Source organism: Odocoileus virginianus, chromosome X (genome assembly GCF_023699985.2).
Source record: "Odocoileus virginianus isolate 20LAN1187 ecotype Illinois chromosome X, Ovbor_1.2, whole genome shotgun sequence".
Lineage (NCBI taxonomy): Eukaryota > Metazoa > Chordata > Mammalia > Artiodactyla > Cervidae > Odocoileus > Odocoileus virginianus.
Window position 1 is genome coordinate 14,081,118 of NC_069708.1, and position 22,153 is coordinate 14,103,270.

The window sequence follows — 22,153 nt, forward strand, 5'->3', positions numbered from 1 at the left end:
TCCCTCCCTATTGTCATTTTTAGGAAGGGTTTTAATAAATTTTGCCAAATCTCTCTCTTTGCAGTGTCATTTATTGATCCCAATATTACTCTTTTCTTTGGTCCATTCTGGTAAGTTCCTTTCATAAAATCACCATTTTAACAGCAATATAGGTGGATTTTTAAAATCAACAGACTTTCATCTTGATGTACATAAACATCTAACTTTCCTATAAATCTCAAGATTGTGAGAGACTTCCAGTCATTTCACTCTATGACATCATCTCTACAACACTGGTATTCTTCATGTTCTAACACCTAGCACAGTGGCAGAGACAGGCTCAAAGCTGAAGAAAAGTAATAGGAATGAGTAGTTCAGTTCAGTCGCTCAGTTGTGTCCGACTCTTTGTGACCCCATGGACTGCAGTATGTCAGGCCTCCTTGTCCATCACCAACTCCTAGAGTTTACTCAAACTCATGTCCATTGAGTTGGTGATGCCATACAAGCATCTCATCCTATGTCATCCCCTTCTCCTTCCACTTTCAATCTTTCCCAGCATTGGGGTCTTTTCAAATGAGTCAGTTCTTCACATCAGATGGCCAAAGTATTGGAGTTTCAGTTTCAGCATCAGTCCTTCCAATGAATATTCAGGACTGATTTCCTTTAGGATGGACTGGTTGGATCTCTTTGCAGTCCAAAGGACTCTCAAGAGTCTTCTCCAACACCACAGTTCAAAAGCATCAATTCCTCGGCACTCTTTATAGTCCATGGACTATAGTTTATAGTCCATATAAACTCGGCTTTCTTTATAGTCCAACTCTCACATCCAAACATGACTACTGGAAAAACCTTAGCTTTGATTAGACCGACCTTTGTTGGCAAAGTAATGGATGAGTATGGAACAGAGTTTTAGCAGTAGTGGTTTAACATCAACTCCAACAGCCTATCTGCCAGGTATTCCAGTATCTTTGTGGTTCAAAAAGGAAAAAGTCATCTTCCTCCATCAAGTTTCACTGTTTTATAAAATCAACATCCAGAATTTTTAGTTTTCCCTATTTGATGCTGCTGTTGAAAGATAACAATATGGAAAAATACAAAACTCTAATTCTTGAAGAAATATGAATAATGCTATGCAAAATCTGAGGGTTTCATTTAGTAGGAGAAAGTGGCATACCACTATGCCATAAGAAAAATCAAGATAGCATTGATTATTAAAGAATGTTTTAAAATTCTAAAATGCAATACAAAATAAAAACTTTTAATTGTGATAAGAATACAAAAGCAAAATGGGATTAAAAAAAAGAAAACTCTAGAATACGCTTTTAGTGAACATGGCACAAAATAAAAAAGGATATTTGGCCTCAGTTCTACCATGAATAAATCAGGAGTTAAAAGAAGGAACTAAAGCTAATACATATAAACTCTCATTTGCTTCCTCCCCCTAGCTCCAGGAGTAGAAAACAGCAGCTACCTAAAATTTAGTATATTCTTCATCTTGTGTTATAGTTATGGCTGCTCCACCTCCTGAAATGGGGGCCCTTGCTGCTCAGTCAGGAGAAGACTGTGCAAAGAATCTGAAGAAAGTCAAGTCACTCTGAGCTTAAAGTTGCATGGGGGTAGTAGTCTCTAAGCTGTTTTCAGCCATATCTGTCCATTGTGCCATAATTATAAAAAGAATGGTAGGAGGGAGAATGTTATAATCATTTAATGGTAACTGTTTCCCAAATGGTAGAAAGTTTTAATAAATCCTTATAGGTTTGAACCCTTTGACATAACAAGGTTAGTGACTAAAGAGGGTTGCTGTAACCCGTGTATTAAAAGGCAACTTATTGGAGTGGGTATTTATGATATGATTAGAGAGTCACAAAGCAGAAAGATGTACTTCTCCAAATCTATAGGCAAGTGACCCAGTGCATGGCTCCTGTGATTTTTCATATTAAATCCTTATTTTGAGTAGGAACTCCTCCACTTGGAACCATGATGACTACAGTGATTGATTGGGAGATCCAATATATTCAGCAGAAAAACTGTGCTGTTATTTCTGTTGTTCTGCTGTTCCGTGCTTTTTCTCAGATTCACTGGTCACAATACAATCTGCTATCACTAAAAGGCAAACTGAAGAACTAAGGAGGCACATCTGCTAAAAAGCAAAAATCAAAAACACACCAAAAAAACCCCCAAGTTTCCTTCTACATAGTTCCTGACCTATCAAATTCCTCCTTGTATAAAAGTCATCAGAAATGGAAAAGACAGCAGTGGTGATGTTAAATTCTAAATCCATATAAATAAATTCACTGTTTAATATTTTGCATTTCCGGTCACTCTTTGGTTCCACTAAGGCAAATTAAGAGATGCTCCTTTCCTGCTTGTCATTCAAAGAGCAGGACGCTTCATGTGATTTCCTTGTCATCTCCCTTTTACTTCTACCTTTACTTTGGGAAGTTGATACAAATTACATACCTGGCGACAGCTTCACTGTATACGAAACCAGCATCAGCTCGTTTTACGATTTCAAAACACAGATCTGCTCCATCCATACTGTAGAGAGATGTGAAAAAGAATATAAGGAAAGAGAAAATTTCAGGAAGAAAACATTGAAAGTGAATACACTGTAAGTAAGTTTTTAGTTGACTTACAGCTAAAGATTATAATAAATTATTTAAATCTCCTTCTTTTGATGAAAAATAGATACCAATTATAAAGGACATTATAACCATCTTAACATTGAAATCACTGCAAACAGTACTGCAGCCATGAAATTAAAAGACACTTGTTCCTTGGAAGGAAAGCTATGACAAACCTAGACAGTGTATTAAAAAGCAGAGATATCACTTTGCCAACAAAGGTCCATCTAGTCAAAACTATGGTTTTTCCAGTAGTCATGTATAGATATTACAGTTGGACCATAAAGAAGACTGAGTGCTGAAGAATTGGTGCTTTCAAACTGTGGTGCTAGGAAAGACTCTTGAGAGTCCCTTGGACAGGAAGGAGATCAAACCAGTCAATCCTAAAGGAAATCAACCCTGAATATTCATTGGAAGTACTGACGCTGAAGCTGAAACTCCAATACTTTGGCCACCTGAGGCAAAAAGCTGATTCATTAGAAAAGACCCTGATGCTGTAAAGACTGAGAACAAGAGTAGAAGGGGGGCGACAGAGGATGAGATGGTTGGATGGCATCATTGAGTCAATGGATATAAGTTTGAGCAAACTCCAGGAGACAGTGAAGGACAGGGAAGCCTGGCTTGCTGCAATCCATGGGGTTGCAGAGTGCAACATGACTGAGTGACTGAACAACAACCACAGCCTTCTTTATGGTCCAGCTCTCACATCTGTATATGACTACTGGAAAAACCATAGCTTTGACTACACAGACCTTTGTTGGCAAAACGTTGTGGGGCATTGTAGGTTGGGGCATCCCTGACCAGGGATGGAACTCGTGTCCCCTGCATTACAAGGCAGATTCTTAATCACTGAATCACCAGGGAAGTCCAATAACTAATTAATTAATAATCATTAATAATCATTACTAATAGTACTATTCACCAAGCATTATGGAAAGCAGTCCTTGTTTTATCTCCCTTCACTCTTACTATCACCCCATGAGGTCAGCATCCTTCATGTTCTCAAATAATTTGTCTAAGTGAGTAGACACGTATGTGACAGGGACAGAATTCAAATCCCTACCTATATTCAATGCTCTTTCCACTATTTACAGCTACACCTACTAAGTGTGCAAGGAACAAATATACATATTCAAGCTCAACAGTTCAAATGTAGCATGAAGTTCTAAAAGAACAAGTATATTTTATACTTTCAACATATTCCCACCTAAAACCTGACAATACTAGGTACACAGTAAATATTTACTGATTAGTTGACCATATTATATGAAAATACTTTCACATTTATACAAAGCTTTACCAATTTTACCTAGTTTTCATTTCACAGCCAATGAACTTTTTCCAATGTTCAATAGGATTCTTTTCTAAACTAATTTTTATGATGGCTCAGTCTACTCTGAAGTATGGCAGGGCCTATTTTGCATCATCAGAAATAAAGCCCAGATGAATGTGATCATGCATCTATGTGAACAACCCTGATCACCGGCAACAGTCCTACAAGCAGAGTTGCTAGGTCAAGAGGCATAGAAAAGAATGCTTTTGATACATATACTACTGGAAAACTTTCAACAATTTACTCCGCAACTACCGAGTGTGAAAGTGTTCTTTCCTCTACCTTGCTTGGCTCGCCTAGGATGATTATTCTTTTTAATCTTTGCCAATCAGATAGGAGGAAAAAAAGTCACCCATAAATGCTTTCATTTATATTTCTTTGATTACTAGAGAGGCTGAATATTTTTCATTTCTTTGTGTTGTGGGGAGAAAAAAGCACTATTTTTAAAGCTGGCTGCAGTTTAAGCTTGGATGGTTCATTTGTGAAGACTAAAAACACATAGTGAGGGAATTATAGCTTTGTTTAGCCTTCTTCCTTTTTAATTGCGAAATGTGAGGATAAGCACGATGCATCTTAGATGAGAGATAAGTTGGGCAAAGGAGAAAGCTAAACTGCATCATAAAGCAATAAGAATCCTTAGAGCCAGAGGAAGGCTTTTTGGAGGGATCTGAAAGGGGGAAAAATCTTAAGGGTGGGAGAAGGTAGTAAGGTGGTGAGAGGCAAATACTTAAAGAGGGAACCAGTCAGTGGGAAATAACTGGAAATCATTTACTGCCCTGGGCTACAGTTACCAGCATGAATCGATTCATTTTCCTGGACATATGTGAAAATACTAGTAATTGAAATGACAATTTCTACATATGCATACACACATACGAAGTTATTTTTAGGTTTCTACTCTTTTCCACTATTTTGGTATCTAGTCTGATACCATTTTTAATTCTGCAATAGTATCTATTTTAGTATTTGGCAAAATAAGTCTCATTTCATTATTACTCTTTGCCAACATTTTCCTATGAGACTTTTTTTCCTCCCAGCTGAAATTTAAAATCAATTTCTCAAACACTAAGAAGTTTTTAAAAAATATTTTGCTGAAATAGTATTATATTTATAGATTAACAAGTAGAAATTAACATTTTCCTAACATTCTCATCTGTGAATATGATATGCATCTCCATTGCCTTTTATTAAATTTTTTAAATTTTTATTTATTTATTTATTTATTAGTTGGAGGCTAATTACTTTACAATATTGTAGTGGTTTTTGTCATACATTGACATGAATCAGCCATGGATTTACATGTATTTCCCATCCCGATCCCCCCTCCCACCTCCCTCTCCACCCGATCCCTCTGGGTCTTCCCAGTGCACCAGGCCCGAGCACTTGTCTCATGCATCCAACCTGGGCTGGTGATCTGTTTCACCCTAGATAACATACATGTTTCGATGCTGTTCTCTTGAAACATCCCACTCTCGCCTTCTCCCACAGAGTCCACAAGTCTGTTCTATACATTTGTGTCTCTTTTTCTGTTTTGCATATAGGGTTATCGTTACCATCTTTCTAAATTCCATATATATGTGTTAGTATACTGTAATGTTCTTTATCTTTCTGGCTTACTTCACTCTGTATAATGGGCTCCAGTTTCATCCATCTCATTAGAACTGATTCAAATGAATTCTTTTTAACGGCTGAGTAATATTCCATGGTGTATATGTACCACAGCTTCCTCATCCATTCGTCTGCTGATGGGCATCTAGGTTGCTTCCATGTCCTGGTCTCCATTGCCTTTTATGTCTCTGAGTTAGAATTTTAAGGTTTTCTTCACATTGGTTCCAAATATTGATTATTGGGTTCCCCACTCCGAGGCATTTTATATTTTTAGTTGCTATTATAAATGGGATCTTTTGGCTATTATACATTTTTTAATACAATGGTTCATAACCAGGGGCACCAAACAAAACCGCCTATGTAATGTTAAAAACAAGCATGCGTGCTCTTTGAGGTTTTAGTCTGAAAGTAAGTCATTACTGTAAAAGTAATTTTTCTATTATTAAAGCTATTTGGTTAGTTATCTGTAATGTTAATTGATATTAAAGTAAAAGGCAATCCATTAATTAAAAATTTTATGAGATACAGAAATAAGAGCTAAAAATACTTTTATGCAAATTTTACTCATCTAGAAACTTAAAATATACATATTCGTAAAACATACAATCCCAGTATATTAATCTTGAACAAAAAGTTCACTGTCTTAATTCTTGACAAACTTTACTTGATAATATGCTTTTAAAAACAATTATAAGCCTTCTCTTATTGGTTTTCTTTTTGGCTTCCCATCTCAGGGTGTTTCTGAGGCTGCCAAGAAGCTTCAATAAGCATGCTCTGAATTTCCTTAGTTGGTTCCATTCTGAGGGAATGAAATGAGAGAGAGAAGAAATCCTGCTATGGAAGAGTATGGGGAATATTTCTATACTAAACACAGAGAAAAACTATGGGATGTTTACGCTGAATTGTGAAAAGTGGTGGGATTATGAATGATCTTAACTGCCCCTCATTTCATCTATCTGAATTTTAAAACTTTTGTAATGCACTACTTATAAAAAATTTAAAAATTATACAAAAACAAATTCTCCAAACAAACAAAAGAGATCACAGGTCTAGAGGGACAAGGTATGGCTGTAAGTATGTGGAAGGGATCAAAATATTCCAGCCCCAAATATGCCACTTTAGCAAAGGATTATTTTGAGCTGAAGGCAACTGAAAATCAGCACATACAGGAAGACACTCTACTCTCCTCCATTCTGCCTAAAAATGGGACATTAATTTCCCTTTATTAAAGTGACAGAAATTTCCTTTTGTAAAGGTGTTCCCTTCTCATGTACCAGGAAGAAGAAAACCACTCTGACCTGTGTAACAAACCTTATTAAATAACTCTTTTTTACCATATATTTTCTGATTACCTTCCTACAATTTACTTCCAACCCTAGATACCCAAACTCCCCCTTCCTTCCTTTGTCTAGTCTCTTCACTTTCACTCTTTGTTAAAATGGTATATAAGCCTCTGGGTCTCTGTGGGTTTCACTTTTTCTTGTGAGCATGCCCGCTCTTTACTGCCCACCATGTGCAAATGAAAATCTTTTCTCTATCCACCCCCCCCAAAAGAAAATCTTTTCTCCTGTTAATTTGCCATTTGTCTGTTTAATTCATAGGCCCCAGGTATTTAACATAAGAGTATACAGAAAGTTTTCTCTCCTCCTTTACAATGTGTTCTATAAAAGCAGAGAAACAGAAGGCTTGTAAGAGACTAGTACCTTCTTGTATGAAGAAGCGCTTCTCAAATTAACTGGGATGATGGTGGTGGTTTAGTTGCTAAGTTATGTCTGACTCTTTTGTGACCCCACAGACCCGCCAGGCTCCTGTCTATGGGATTTCCCAGGCAAGAATACTGCCGTAGGTTGCCATTTCCTTCTCTAGGGGATCCTTCTGACCCAGGGACTGAACTCGTGTCTCATGCATTGCAAGTGGATTCTTTACCATTGAGCCACCAGGGAAGCCCAACTGTGATGAAGGGCTACCTTTCACCACCCCCCGCCCCCCACACACTCTAGTATATTAAGAACTAATACATTTTTTACAACATACAAAACTACATGCTGTGATTTCACAGCAACATAAATTATTCTAACAGTTTCTAGATGTTTATACTCAATTTCTGTTCTTATCTCATTATAGAGTGGTAAATGACTGGTAGACTAGAATTTGTCTGCAAACTATTCTTTGAGGAGCACTGTAAAGAACAGATCAAAGCCGGATTTCTCTGATGAGCATTTCCCCTGAAGGTGATAAAAACAATTACAAAATCTAGATGAAATATTGGGTATGGGAAAACTCAAACTTTCTGGCCAGTCCAATAAAAATTTTTTTAAGTGTTAAACAAATTAACAGCATAAACAGTAAAAAACTACCTATGAGAACAGAGAAAGGATTAGAACTCAAAGAGGGAAGCAGGAGCTGCTTCTGCCCTGGGGATATGGAGGGGTTGTGGAAAGAAGGCAGCTGTGGAGGCAACAGGTTTCACTTCTGGGGAACTCTAGAGAAATGACAGTCAGATGTAGCCTTATAGCATGAACCAAGAGGACAAAAAGAGGTATTCTTCTCACAAACCACAGAAGAGTCCACCAAGGGCTAAGGCTCTGACAAAATATCTCGTACTCCAGGGTAGAAACATAAAGAGCTGCATTTTGAAAATTGCAGTATACAATATATTCTGGTATGTCTTATCAGTAGCATAGGAAAACCCCAATGCTTACCATGGAGGAAAAAGCTGAATTTTAAATATTCAGTGAGAAATAAATAATCAAAAGTGACACTGTAGATTTGGGAAAGCAGCAAGAAGAAATTTAAGAATAGAAAAACATAAAAATTAAGAATTTGAACAGATTAGATAGTCAAAGAGAAAATTAGTGAACTAGAAAATAATCAGCTTGAAGCAAGGGGAGGCAAAACATGGAAAAAAATAAAGGTGAGATTAAGAAATGTAAAAGATTACTTTGAAAGTCAGCATATTATTTCATTGAAGTTTAAAAAGTGAAAAGAAAATGGAGCAGAAACAATACTGAAAATATAATGACTGATAATTACCCAGAGATGATTAAAGATACCAATCCACTGATTTGAGAAGCCCATTAAACATCAAGCAAGAAAAAGAAATCTATAGTTAGCTATATGCCACTGAAAACTGCAGGAAACAAAGAAACATAGACAATCTCAAAAACAGTGAAAACAATGGACTACAGACTGATAGCTGACTTTCAGTAGCAATAGTGGAAGCCGGAAAACAGTGGAAAAGTGTCTCAAAATAACTGCCAATATAACCTTCTCTTCTCACTAATAAATATTTACAGAATGATGGGGAACACATGTACACCCCTGGCTGATTCATGTCAATGTATGGCAAAAACCACTATGATATTGTAAAGTAATTAGCCTCCAATTAAAATAAAAAGAAAAAAAATCTTTACAGAATGAAGGTGGAAAAACAATTCAGGTAAGTAAAATACTGAGATAATTTGCCACGAGCATACCTATCCCTAAAGGAAATATAAAAGAATATTCCTCAGGAAGAAGAAATATGAAGAAAACTCAGAGATTCAGCAAGGCATGGAAAACATAAAATGTAAATATGTAGGTGAATCTAAATGAACAATGATTGTATAAAACAACTATTTTCTCAGTCTTCCTCTGGAGAGAGAGAGAGATCATATAAAACAGTTACTGTTCAGAAATAGAGGTAGGTAGTGGGGTGGGATGGGGTGTGCCAGGAGGAGATTGATTGATTTTAAATATAAATACTTGACAACAATAATTTATAAGTCAGGAGGTATACTTTAATATCTAGGTCAACTACTAAGTTCTTTTTCTTTGAATAGACCTTTTACCTATGTGTATAACTTTATAACATTATGCATTAGTCATTTGAAAAACACTGGCCCACTGAGTTATGCGGAATTTCCTAATATTGACACGTTTGATTACATGATATTAAAAATCACTGTTGATTACAATAGAAACATTCTTTAAGTCCTGGGGGGCTTCCCAGGTGGCTCAGTGGTAAAGAATCCACCTGCCAATGCAGAAGATGCAGGTTCAATCCCTGGGTCAGGAAGATCCCTTGGAGGAGGAAATGGCAACCCACTGCAGTATTCTTGCCTGGAAAAACTCATGGAAAGAGGAGCCTGGTGGCCTACAGTCCATGGGGCCACAAAGATTTGGATACGACTGAGTGCATGCATGAACACATGCAAACACACCCCCTTAAGCCCTGGGAAGCTGTTAAACTCATGGTGGCAGATATAAGTTTTCCAAAATTATAATTTTCACTTGAAAAATTTGAATTTCATCATTGGCAACAACTACTGTGAGTTATTTCCCTGGAAGCAGCAAGCTCGCTTTGTTCATTTTTTATTGAATGTCTGCCATATACTCAAGTTTGGGTAACTGTGGCTTGTCTGTTAGTCATTCTTTCAAGTAAAAGTGATGTCACACACACACACAAAATACTAGTTTGGATTACAACTCAGGATATTGCAGAAGTGGATTTCTAAGACCCAACAAAATTTAAAGAACTGTAAGCAGAGTATGTTTTCTAATCACAGTATAGTTAAGTTAAAAACTATAGTTTTTATAGTTTTAAAGTTTAAGTTTTATAGTTAAGAAAAAACCTAAATGTCCAACAAAAAGAGAATGATTAAATAAACTGTGGTAAATCCACAGAGTAGGATATTATGCTGCCATTAAAATGATGCTATAGAAGTATATTTATTGATATAGGAAGATGTGCATAATATATTAAGGTGTACAAACATATATGCATTATATATGTGCATTCAAATGTATTGAGAAATTTTTGGATAGTACAACACAGTGTTAAAGAGTAAATGGGTAGGACTCTGGATTTTTTGTTTCCTTTTTACTTAAAAAAAAAAAGAACAGGTATTACCATTTTTGTAATACTAAAAACAGTTCTAAATGCTAAAAAATAAAATGCAAAAACATTCCTTCAGTATGTTGTTAAAATAGTATTTATAAGGCAGTCTTAATACTTTAAAAATTATTTAAATTTAACATAAATATTACAAACACTGATGGAAAATATTAGAAAATAAAAGCTGAAGTCAGTGACATTCCACCAGGAGAAATTTTTTTAATAGAACAGCAAATTAAATCCAATCAAGGGATAGAAGGAAATGATAATGAGCAGAAATTAATGAAGAAAAAACAGGGCAAAAGGCAAAGCAAAAAAATATTCTTGGAAAAGATTTATATAACTGAACTAGAAAAATCCCAATTTTGAGAACTGAACAATATACTTTTATTAGACAGATTTCAGAATAAAATTATTAGAAAGTAAGAAAATATTTAAAATGGAAATGATAATGAAAATCAATGCATCAAAGCTTATATACTATAAATGCATATAAATGCATATTAATATTCTAAAAGAAGAAACATTCAAGATTTATGATAAGCATCCATCTCCATAAGTCATATAAAATCATCAAGTTAAAGTCAAATAAATTAGATGGAAATAAGGATAGAAACCAATGATATGGAAAACATACAGATACTGGGAGGATTAACAAAGTTAAAAGTTGTTCCTCGTGAAATGATAAATTTTGGGCAAGCCTGAATTAAAAAATAGACATATAAAGCAGCCTGTATGAAGAATGAAAAAGGAGATATTCTATATACTGCAGACATTAAAAAGATATCAAAACTTTATGCCACAAATTTGAAAATTTATATGAAATGGACAAATTTCCAGAAAAATAAAACTCATCAAAACACATAAAGAATTAGAAAACCTAAATACTTCTTTACTGATTAAAGGAACTGAAATAGTAATTAAAAACCTTCTGGCATAGAAAACTCTAGGCCTAGAGGGCATTTCTCACAAGTTCTACAGAACACTGTGAGGAGAAATAAAATAAATGAAAAGCAGGAACAGTTTCCAATTCATTTTATGAAGTTAGCTTAAACTAGATATAAAACCTGTTAAGGACAGCATGTGAAAATTAATGGGCAATCTCACTAATGAACATAGATGCAAATAAGCCAAACGAAACCATACTGAGCTATATTGAAAAACTGTAACAGGATCAAGATGGGTTTACCAAAGGAATGCAAAACTGTTTTAACATTTGGAATTCAATTAATAGAATTCTGTACACTGAGATAGATTAAGGAAAAAAAATAATGACCACCTCAATAAAAGGAAAAAACATTTAATAAAACTATGGATTTAAATCTTAAGAAATTCTTAAATTAAGAACGCAAAAATGTCCACTCCAACAATTTAACAATATTGTGAAGGTTCTAGCCAGAGCAGTAAGGGCAAGATAAAGAGATGAAATGTATAAGAATTGAAAAGGAAGAAACAAATCATTATTTACAGATGGTATAAGTGTATATGCAGAATATTCAAAATAATCTAAGGAAAAATGAAAATTAATCAGAATTTAGCAAAATTGTCATAAAACAAATGAAATTAAAATTTTTTTTCATTAAAGAGCATAGGAATAAATCAAATAAAAAGATGTATAGGGTCTCTAGAGAGAAGAGTATGATTTTTTTTAGGAGAAATTAAACAACTAAAATAAATGGAGAAAAAATTATCTTGTTCACAGACTGGAAGACCCAGTATTGTAAACAGCTCATCTTTCCCAAGTTAAAGCATAAATTCAATGGAATTCCAATCAAAATCCCAACAGGTATCATATTAGAAACTGTTAAGCAGAATCTAAAATGTATATGGAAATGCAAAAGGACAAAAAGATTCAAGGTATTCTGGGAGAACAATATGGTGGGAAGATTTGCTCTACTTCAAAATTTTATAATACAAAGCTTAATAATTAAAGCTGTACACTATTGACACTAGGATAGACAAACAGGATAGTAGAACATAAGAGCAAGCCTAGAAACAGATACACACACACACACACACACATATGGATGCTAGATATAGGATAAAAAAGGAACTGCAGAGTATTGGGCAAAGACAGTCTCTTCAAATAAATATGTGCTTCTGTGGACCTGAATGTTCATAGCAGTACTATTCACAATAGTCCCTAGATGTCAACAATCCAAATGTCCATTGGTAGTAGAATGGATAAAATTTTAATATATTTACAAAATAGACTATTAAATAGTGATCAAAAGAAATTAGCTATAGGTACACAAAAATTTGGCTAAATCTTAAAGATAAAACATAAACTGCATGATTTCTTTTATATACAGTTCAAAAGCAAATAATCTTTCTTTGTTCTAATAAAGCTAGCATTTATTGAGTGCTTACTATGTGACAGTTATTTTCTAAGTGCTTTACATGCACTAATTCATTTAATAGTTACAAGAGGTCTATGAGGTTAAGTATTTTTACCGCCCTTATTTCACTTATAAGAAAACTGAGAAACAGCAGACATTAAGCAACTTGCCTAAGACATCACATAGCTGGTAAGTGGCAGAGCCAGGATTTAAATTCAGGCAGTTTGACTTCAGAGACCATGTACCCAAATGTTCAGTTTACAAAGAGGGAAACTTCTAACTTCTGCTCAAGGTTCTGAGTCATTTAATGGAAGACAAGAGATTACAGCTAAGAAGGTAAGATCATAGTATGAAGGAGGGCTCTGGAGAACAATCACATTTTCATGGTGTCGTGGGGGCCCCACGCTCTAGAACCATCTAGTGGGATCTTAGAAATGCAGAGCCTCCATTTCCATCCTCCCAGGTGATACATGTAAATACTTTATTGTTGATAACAGTTTAAATGAATTCTCTATATGTAAGTTTGCTGATAGATGCTTTAATCCTTGCATATACAAATCAATCTCTATTGATCGGAAAAACCCACGACTTTGTTTTATTTTCTTCTAATTCAGGGCTTTTCTTGTGGTACTGTCTTGACGTCTTTACAAATGTCCCATCATCTTTTCCCAATACTTTTATGCTTTATGATCTTGCTGGAAATGTCCTCTCTCCACTTTTCCACCTCTCTCTCTCCTACACTTATGTTGATGCTCTTCACCAACTTTGTACAAGCCAGCCTGCCTTTTCCAGCTCCCAAACATTTCCTCTACTGATCTCTTAGGGCCCTAAGAATCTGTGCCTCTCTGTGGTCACCTAGAACTATATTGCCAGTGATTATTATTATGTATTTCATGGATAGGCACTTGACTGGTTTGCTAGTTTGACTGTAAATAATGTGAGGGCATAAACATGCCTTTTATCACTGCATAATATCCCACATATTGATGAATACTCACAAATACTTGTTGTCAGTGATTTCATTTCTGAAAGAGAGAGGAGTCATGGACACAAGATCTTTTTTTAAAAAAACCCTTTCCCCATCTAAAATGGGCTTCCCTGATAGCTCAGTTGGTAAAAATCTGCCTGCAATGCAGGAGACCCTGGTTTGATACCTGGGTCAGGAAGATCCGCTGGAGAGTGGATAGGCTAGAGACTCTAGTATTCTTGGGCTTTCCTGGTGACTCAGCTGGTAAGGAATCCACCTGCAGTACGGGAGACCTGAGCTTGATCCCTGGGTTGGGAAGATCCCCTGGAGAAGGGAAAGGCTACCCACTCTAGTATTCTGGCCTAGAGAATTCCATGGACTATATCCATGGGGTCACAAAGAGTCAGACACGACTGAGCAACTTTCACTTTCACTCATCTAAACTAAGTTAATTGGGGGAGGAGTTAGAACAGTGCATATTAGAATTTCGATGGAAGGAAAGGGTGTGTCTTGGAGGGATTCAGACAGCATTCATGGAGTTGGCAGCTTCTGAGATGGGTCTTGAAGAAAAGTAGAGGGGAAAGGGAAAAGTGGAGCCATGAGAATGACAGAAAGTGAGCAAGTGGGGGGCGTGGTGGAGACTACAAGGTAGTTAAGAGGAGAGCAGTATTTCAAGGCATTTTTTTCTGACAACTCAACAACAATAAAGCCGGGAGCACTAGAAAATGAGTCAACATGTTAGGTGGGTTTGGAGGAGATTGTGGAAATACTCAAGGGGTCATAATTGGAGCCAAGTGCTCCTCTCCCATCTATGTTGAAAATTAAGGTACAATATTACATTCTTTCATATGAACAGACAGGGACCAGAGAAAGTATTTACACAGGCTTATTAATTATAACATGGAAGTGTATAGAAACCTTCACCTTTTCAGTGAAGAAGGAACTCCTGCAATGGGAGTTGCTTAAAAAGCAATTTTGATATATTATCAAGTACATTAAAATGACTGAGCATATCCCTGTATGTCTATGTACAAGCTGCATTTATTTTGGTGGGAACTGTCCCTGCCCATTTGTATATGAGGCTTAATACTTCCCTTCCATTGGGGTGAGTTTTCTTTATCTGTGTTCAGTAGAATGTAGCCCTTTTATATGTCAATATTGAAGCAAATTAATTTTCTAGTTTTTTCAATTTTAGCTCAATCTATTGATGTTTTCCTTTGTGAATCTCAGTCCTTTGAAGTCATAAAAGCTTGCCAAAGATCTGTTAAAAATTTTTAATTTTTTTGCTAGCTTTCCTATGACTTGACTTGTTTATATACTCTATTCTGTCTGTGGTTTTCTTTTTGGGGGGAGGGGTGAGATCTAAACTGACATCTGAATTGCTAATGCATTTCCTCAACACTATTTAAATATCCTTCTTTTTCTATTATATTTACTGTACTTTGTATGTCCTGCTGAAAGGACTCCTTTGAAGAGAAATGCCTGGCACTGCCTGGCTGGCAAGCAGTATTTTTTGTCCTGTATCCTTCTAAGTGGATCGAATGCTAAGGGTGGTCTGAGGTATTTTGTGGGTCTGCATGTTTAGTAGTGTCTAAAATCAAGACTACCACTGGTGGGTGCTGCAGGTTAGGTAACATTTAAAGGGTACTGGCTCACAATTCTGTGAAGGAACGGATGTACCAAGAAGCTCTTCAACTGAGCATGGGCAGACACAAGGAGAGAGAGAGCACCGAAGGAAGGGAAAGGTCATGATCATCAAGAGGAAGACAGAGCACATCGCATACACCATTCTACCTCACAACTTTGCCTTGGACCAGCAGGGAAGCAATAGCTTCCCTGGTGGCTCAGTCAGTAAAGAATCTGCCCACCATGCAGGAGACCCAGGTTCGATTCCTGGGTTGGGAAGATCCTCTGGAGAAGGGAAAGAATACCCACTCCAATATTCTTGCCTGGAGAATCCAATGGACAGAGGAGCCTGGTGGACTACAGTCCATAGGATCACAAGAGTTGGACATGACTGAGTGACTAAACCACACAGCAGGGTATAGATTCAAAGTTGTTTTGACCCACATGTGTGGCCTCCCTTAGTTTAGGCCTACCTGGAGCATTTGGAGGGCCTGAGACAAATATACCAATTGAAGTCCATGATGCCGTATGTTTAAATATTTAAAAATTATACATCAAACTTAAGAATTGCTAAATATATTCTAACCTTTGACCTTGATTCATAAGGGCTTGGAAGTTTAGGATCTATTAAAAATTCTTGGGTTCCTTGGATTTCCTTACCAGAATGTGGCATCTTGGGATACCCAACCCTTGGCCGGCCCTCCATTTTTACCCCACCCACCAGCTCCATACCTAATCTTACAGCCTTCCTATGTTGTGACTGATATCCTAAGGTACAAGTGGGAACAGTCCAACCACAGATTTTACAACTACTTACCAAGGCCACTGACTTCCCTTCTTGGAATGGTATCTTCTGCCACCCGTCCTCTACTCATTCTTATTCCTTAATGCTGGGTCAATTAAGGTTGTTAGTTACAAGAACCAGAAACCAACTCTGGCTGACTTAAGCAGAAAAGGAGTTTATTAATAGGACACTGGATTGCTCAGAGTGGTAGAGATGCCTGTGAAATCAAGACTGGTGCTGTGCTGTCAGAAACAAAACCCTGAATTGATCTGACGAGGGTACCACTGCACTGCAGCTGTTCTACACCAGCTGCAGCAGCTTGCGCCACTGTGTCTGTTAACGCTAGATGCTGGAAGCCATCCAGAGTGCTACTTCAACTATACTAGTAATTGTACCTGCTACTACCTGAGAGTTCCACATAGTCCTTGTTTTTTTGTCGGTAGCTATTACATAATGAGTGGATGTCTCTGACTCATGAAACCCGTATCATATTCTCATATCCCAATGGCCAAGGAGAGCAAACACCTGGCATTTTCAGCGTCTATAGTAGAAGGTGGGCTTTGTCCTTCATCAAGACTCTTTAGATGGGATTTTCTTCAAATACCGGAAGAGGTTTCAGACACCAGACAGCCAAAACCAATGAGAAATGACCCCTTCCTATGGGTTCTGTTCTCAAGTCTACCTTCAACTGCTTGTGGCACCTAGCTTGTGCTACTTAACCTTTCAACCTCGGGTTGACAATGACTCCTCAATAAAATGATGAGATTCGATTTAGTAATCTCTAAAGTTAGAGGGACTGATGCTGAAGCTGAAACTCCAATACTTTGGCCACCTTATGCAAAGAGTTGACTCATTGGAAAAGACCCTGATGCTGGGAGGGATTGGGGGCAGGAGGGGAAGGGGACGACAGAGGATGAGACGGCTGGATGGCATCACCGACTTGATGGACATGAGTTTGAGTAAACTCCAGGAGTTGGTGATGGACAGGGAGGCCTGGTGTGCTGCGATTCATGGGGTCGCAAAGAGTCGGATATGACTGAGCGACTGAACTGAACTGAACTAAAAGTCTCTTAACGCTGAAATTCTGCATTAAATTCTTGAAATTTCCACTAGAAATTCTGGTTCTTTGAAAAAGGACTGGTTTGAAAGAATTTCCCACTTCTAAAATTGAAATGTAGTGTAAGGTATTGTTGATCAAGTTTTAGAAACTGAGTATTGTTCTAATGCCTATCTAGGTATCAAAGGTTGATGTGTCACCATTTCCTTGACTCCTTATCAATGCTGTTTGACAATGGTGCCTCCTAGTGGGTAAGGAAACTCCAGTTACAAATGACAGCAAAGGATCCTAAGACAAGAGCAGCAGACCTTTGGATTCGTTTATGTTAAGGTGCTCCTCAGTTTGGTTTTCTGAAATTCTCAGAAAAGAGAGGAAGGCAGTTGTGAGCACAACTTCTGTTCTGTTTACTAGGTAAGAACTTGACTGTTAGCCCTCAGTGTTCTCACCAGTCCCCTCTACCAAACACATACCTCCCAAACCTCCAACATTCACACTCACACACACAGACACACACAGACACACACACACTTCTCTTTCAGTTAAAGCTCTGAAGGAACAACCAAAAGAGGATGTGGGGTGTCCAGCCACAAAATCATGATAAGTCATATAAAGAATTTTAGAACTGGAAGTTTAATTGAAAGACTTGCTTTAGGTCAGTAGCTAATTCATGGCAACTGGAACTAGAACCTCAGCTTCTTGATTCTCAGCTCCCTGTATAGCCCCATGCTTTTTTGAAGGAGGAGGTTCTTAATAGAAACTAACCTTCCAGGTCCTTATGAATCAAGGTTGAAGGTTAGAACATATTTAGCAACTTGCAAGTTTGATGTATGACCTTTTTATACATAATTTTCCCTTGCTTTAACATAGACTTATGTGGTTTGTTGAAAGGATAGTGATAGTCTACTTCTTTAAGGGCCTTTTAAAAAAGTACTGAAAATCCTCACAAATAAAGAGATCTCATCTGTGCTTTCTTTCCCATCTGACCAGAAGACAGACAGTTTCACGGTGCTAGTGTGGAACTAAGTTTCCAAAGTACCTTTGTTTCTTCTCCCAGCATGAGGTCTACAGGGTTCATCTAAGACACTGGTTACTATATAGGGCTTCCCTGGTGGCTCAGAGGGTAAGGCAATTGCCTGCAATGCAGGAGACCCGGGTTTGATCCCTGGGTCGGCAAGATGCCCTGGAAAAGGAAATGGCGACCCACTCCAGTATTCTTGACTGGAAAATCCTGTGGATGGAGGGTTACTATATGGCCCCCAGTATATCTGCACAGGGCAAAGCATCCAAAGGCCTGGGTACTTGGAACTTCTTTCTTTTCTCTCCTGCCTACTCTCCCCAGATCTTTAAACTTCATTAATTCTTAACAAAAAAAGTTAGACCTCTGATCTAGTCCTGCTTACTTGCACAGGTGAGAGTCAAGACAGACCCTCTGCCACTCAAAACAAAGTCACCCATAATCACTGCATCATTACTTGGCACCATTGCAGTTTACTTTCTGTCCTGTATAAGTTCCTGTAACTCTAGTATGGGGAATATATGTATGATTCTTTGTAAGTCTCTGTAGCTCTTCTTTATATCTCTTCTCTCTAGAAATACAGTTCTCCCTCATGCTCCTCAAAGCCTTCTCTTCATTTGCAGGCAGATTCCTCAGTGCAGTCCCTGGCATTGCTAGCAGGAAAGCTCCTGGCCTACAGAAGGGAGCACTCCTTCAAGTGATGCAGATACAAAAACTGCAACACGATTCTCCTAGCCATGTGTGGGATGCAAGGATCTGGAGCCATTCTTTGACAGTTCTACCTCTGGCACGTCCTCAGTTCATCTGTCTCACAGAACATCTAAAGAACGGTAAATCATCAGGTCACTCTCTGATGTGGCGTGGCATGTGAGAAAGATGGACTAATTTGGAAAAAGATCCCATCTTTGGCAAACATACCAGGGATTAAAAACTCATCACACAGTTAATTATTGATTTTGTTTTCATGTTACCACCAATTGTACTCCGAAATCAAACTGGCTGGTATAATTCTTACTTCTAGGCAGGTTCCGAGCTAACACGAAGATGCTAATGTTGGTACTTAGAAAATCAGAGATATAAACAGAAGCATAATCATAGGTATCTTCCCAAGATTAAATTGTTTCAATTTAGCAAGAAAAATGGAACCATTCCTATGCCCTCATGAGAAGATTCCATATGCCCATGCCATGAATTATTTCCAAGTTTCAAATATGACAAAGAAAGAAATTGGAGTTCTTGAATGTTCAAATAACATCACAGCCAATTCACAAACAGCAACAGAACTCTGTATGTGGACAAAGAAAAGTCAACAGTTAACTAGAAAGATCCTTCGAGTATTATAGGAAGGCATAGATAACTAAGTTTATTATCCTCATAGACTGTGATTTTCACATTAGTCACTCCTCTGGGATAAGATACTGAAGATTTCTGTTAAATATAGATACAATAATAGCTAACAACAAAGACTGAGCATTTAACTACACACCAAGTGCCATTTTAAAAGCTTTACATGTAATTACTTATTTAATCCTCATAACAACACAAAGTGACAGGTACAGATGAGGAAACTGAGGCTTAAGACAAATGTTATGTAACTTGTCCAAGGTTACATGGTTAGAAAGTAGCAGAGTCAGGATTTGAACCTAAGCAATCTGGTTCCAGAATCCTAGCTCTTAAACTCTCATCCTGAGACTCTGTAATAGACAGTTTATGACAAGGATAATGAAGGTGATGGTAAGACTATCCAGTGTTTTGATTATCAGAATACTCCCTCATTTCCTTTCATTCTTGCAAGTACTCGGGTAGAAACTGAAGTATCAAGAGGTGAAAAGGGCCCTGTTCTAATGGTTATGACTCCTAACCTTCACCTTGAGCCCAGATTCTTCTCCTGGGGGTCCAGATTCATATGGGCAGCTGTGTACCACACATCAACAGGTAGGAGTCCCACGACTGCCACAAACTTGGATGATCCAAAAGTTAATTCACAATTTTCTTCCCCAAACCTTATTTCTATCTGAAGGGGATAGTCTTTCTTCTATTTGGTAAAGTTTGGGACTATTATCTTTTCGAGTAAGGGCTCCCCTCATCATCACTCTCTCTACATTTTACTTCTAGGATTCTGTATGAATTCGTGTATGTTGGATCTTCTCAATGTGGCTTCCATGACTCTTAGCTTCTCTTTCATACTGTCTCTATCTAACTGTGCTTTGTTCTTTGTTGGTTCTTCAATACTGTCTTTCAACTTGGCCAGACTGATTCCCACCATACAGTGTGCATGTACACACATGCACATGCTCTCTCAAGGACTTTCCAATGTTTACCAAATAGAACAGCCTCTTGTATGAATGTTACCTGTTCTCATTATCTTTTTGAGGATGTTGAAGTTCCTTTCAGATTTTCCTATTAGTTCCATTTCCTTTAGACCAAATTTCCTATGTTGAGTTTGTTTCAGAATGTTAGTTTTTCCTTGTATGCTTTGAAAATTTCACTCAAACACTAATGTTAACTAGGGATTTCTTATTTTTGTTTTTTTCTTTAGGCCCCCCTGAGCTATCCTTTTGTGTAGGATGGCTAGAGTTTTTCTTAGCTACTGTTTAGGCTGAGGGTGTCTGTCTCATCCCTGGATTTCATGTGGTGAGCTGGACTCCAGTTCTCTTCCTCTTATGGGCTCTCAGTTTCTGTTTCAATGAAGAAGCTGAACTCTAAAATTTCATCTTGCCTGGAATTCTTTATTGACTTTAGTTTCGACTGTCTACTACATTGTTCACATGGAGTCTAGGGGTCTCTCCCTGGTGCACAAAATCTGATTATATTGGTAGAATTACTTGGTAGAATTACTTCACTGTGCTCTACCACCTACAGAATAAATTTTAAAGTCTGATCACATGTCACCTCCTCAGAAAGGGCTCATGTGAACATCCTATCTGAAGTAGCATCCTCATCACTCTTTATCCCTTATGTGGTCCTTGTTCTTAGCAGCACTTGTCATTACTGGCTATTATTACCACATATTTACTTGTTTGTCTCTTCCAGGAGAATATAAGTTTCATGTAGGCATTGATTTTGAATTACTCAGTGTTAAATCCTCAGCACCTAGATCAGTGCCTGGCACATTGTAGGCATTCAATAAATACATGTGAATGGATGTATTAAAATTAAAATCCTTGACATGGCAGCAGTGCTTGCTTCAGCAGCACATATACTAAAATTGCCGTAGAAGCAAAAGCCCTAGATGTATCAGAGCAATTAGAGAGTGAGGGCTCTAGAGTCAAACTGCCAAGATTGGAATCTTGTCTGTAGCACACCAACTTTGGGACCTTGAGCAAGTCACAGCCTCCTAAGCTGCAGTCTTCTCATCCGTAAAATGGGTAGTCAACCTTAGTGGGTTGCTGAGAGGAATTAGCAGACAATAGACAAGTTAGTGTAGTATGTGCAGTCACACCCATCACCAAAGGTTTTTTTACTATTACACATCCAAGCTCATCTCTGGTCATTCTCTCATCTTGTACCATGTTCCAAAGTAACAGCCCACTATGACTAATGATGCCCCAACCATATAAACCAACTCACATTTCTCACTATTCCACATGCTCTTGCCCATAATGGTTACCTCCTTTCCCACTCATATAGTCAATTTGCTTCCCATCCAAAATTAAACTTTTCCACCTAGAACCCTAGCCCAAGCATGGAAAAGAAGTGGGCTTTGATTTGCCCAGGTGGGACATGGGACAGATGCCAAATTCAAAAGGAGGTTATCCATAGGGGGTCAGGTCAATACCTCAGGATACACAGGGTTTTACAAGAGAAAGAGGAAAATGAGCTAATCAGATAAATTCATGCACTCATTCATTCGTATTCTCTTTCTTTCTCTGTCTGGAATGTGACTTAAGAGAAGCAGAAGGAAACAGCTGGCCCTGCAGGTCATGCAGACTTGGGAACTGGGGT

General features: G+C 37.6%; 1 protein-coding gene across 16 annotated transcripts in view; it reads right to left on the bottom strand.

Moving 5' to 3' along the window:
* The window catches only part of CASK (calcium/calmodulin dependent serine protein kinase), a 378,632-nt gene that overhangs the window by 191,560 nt on the left and 164,919 nt on the right, over positions 1 to 22,153 (bottom strand). For all 16 annotated transcript variants that reach the window (XM_070461881.1, XM_070461880.1, XM_070461877.1 and 13 more), the window contains exon 4: positions 2,440 to 2,517. In XM_070461881.1, the coding sequence (XP_070317982.1) occupies positions 2,440 to 2,517 (78 nt within the window). The remainder of the gene's footprint in view (positions 1 to 2,439; positions 2,518 to 22,153) is intronic.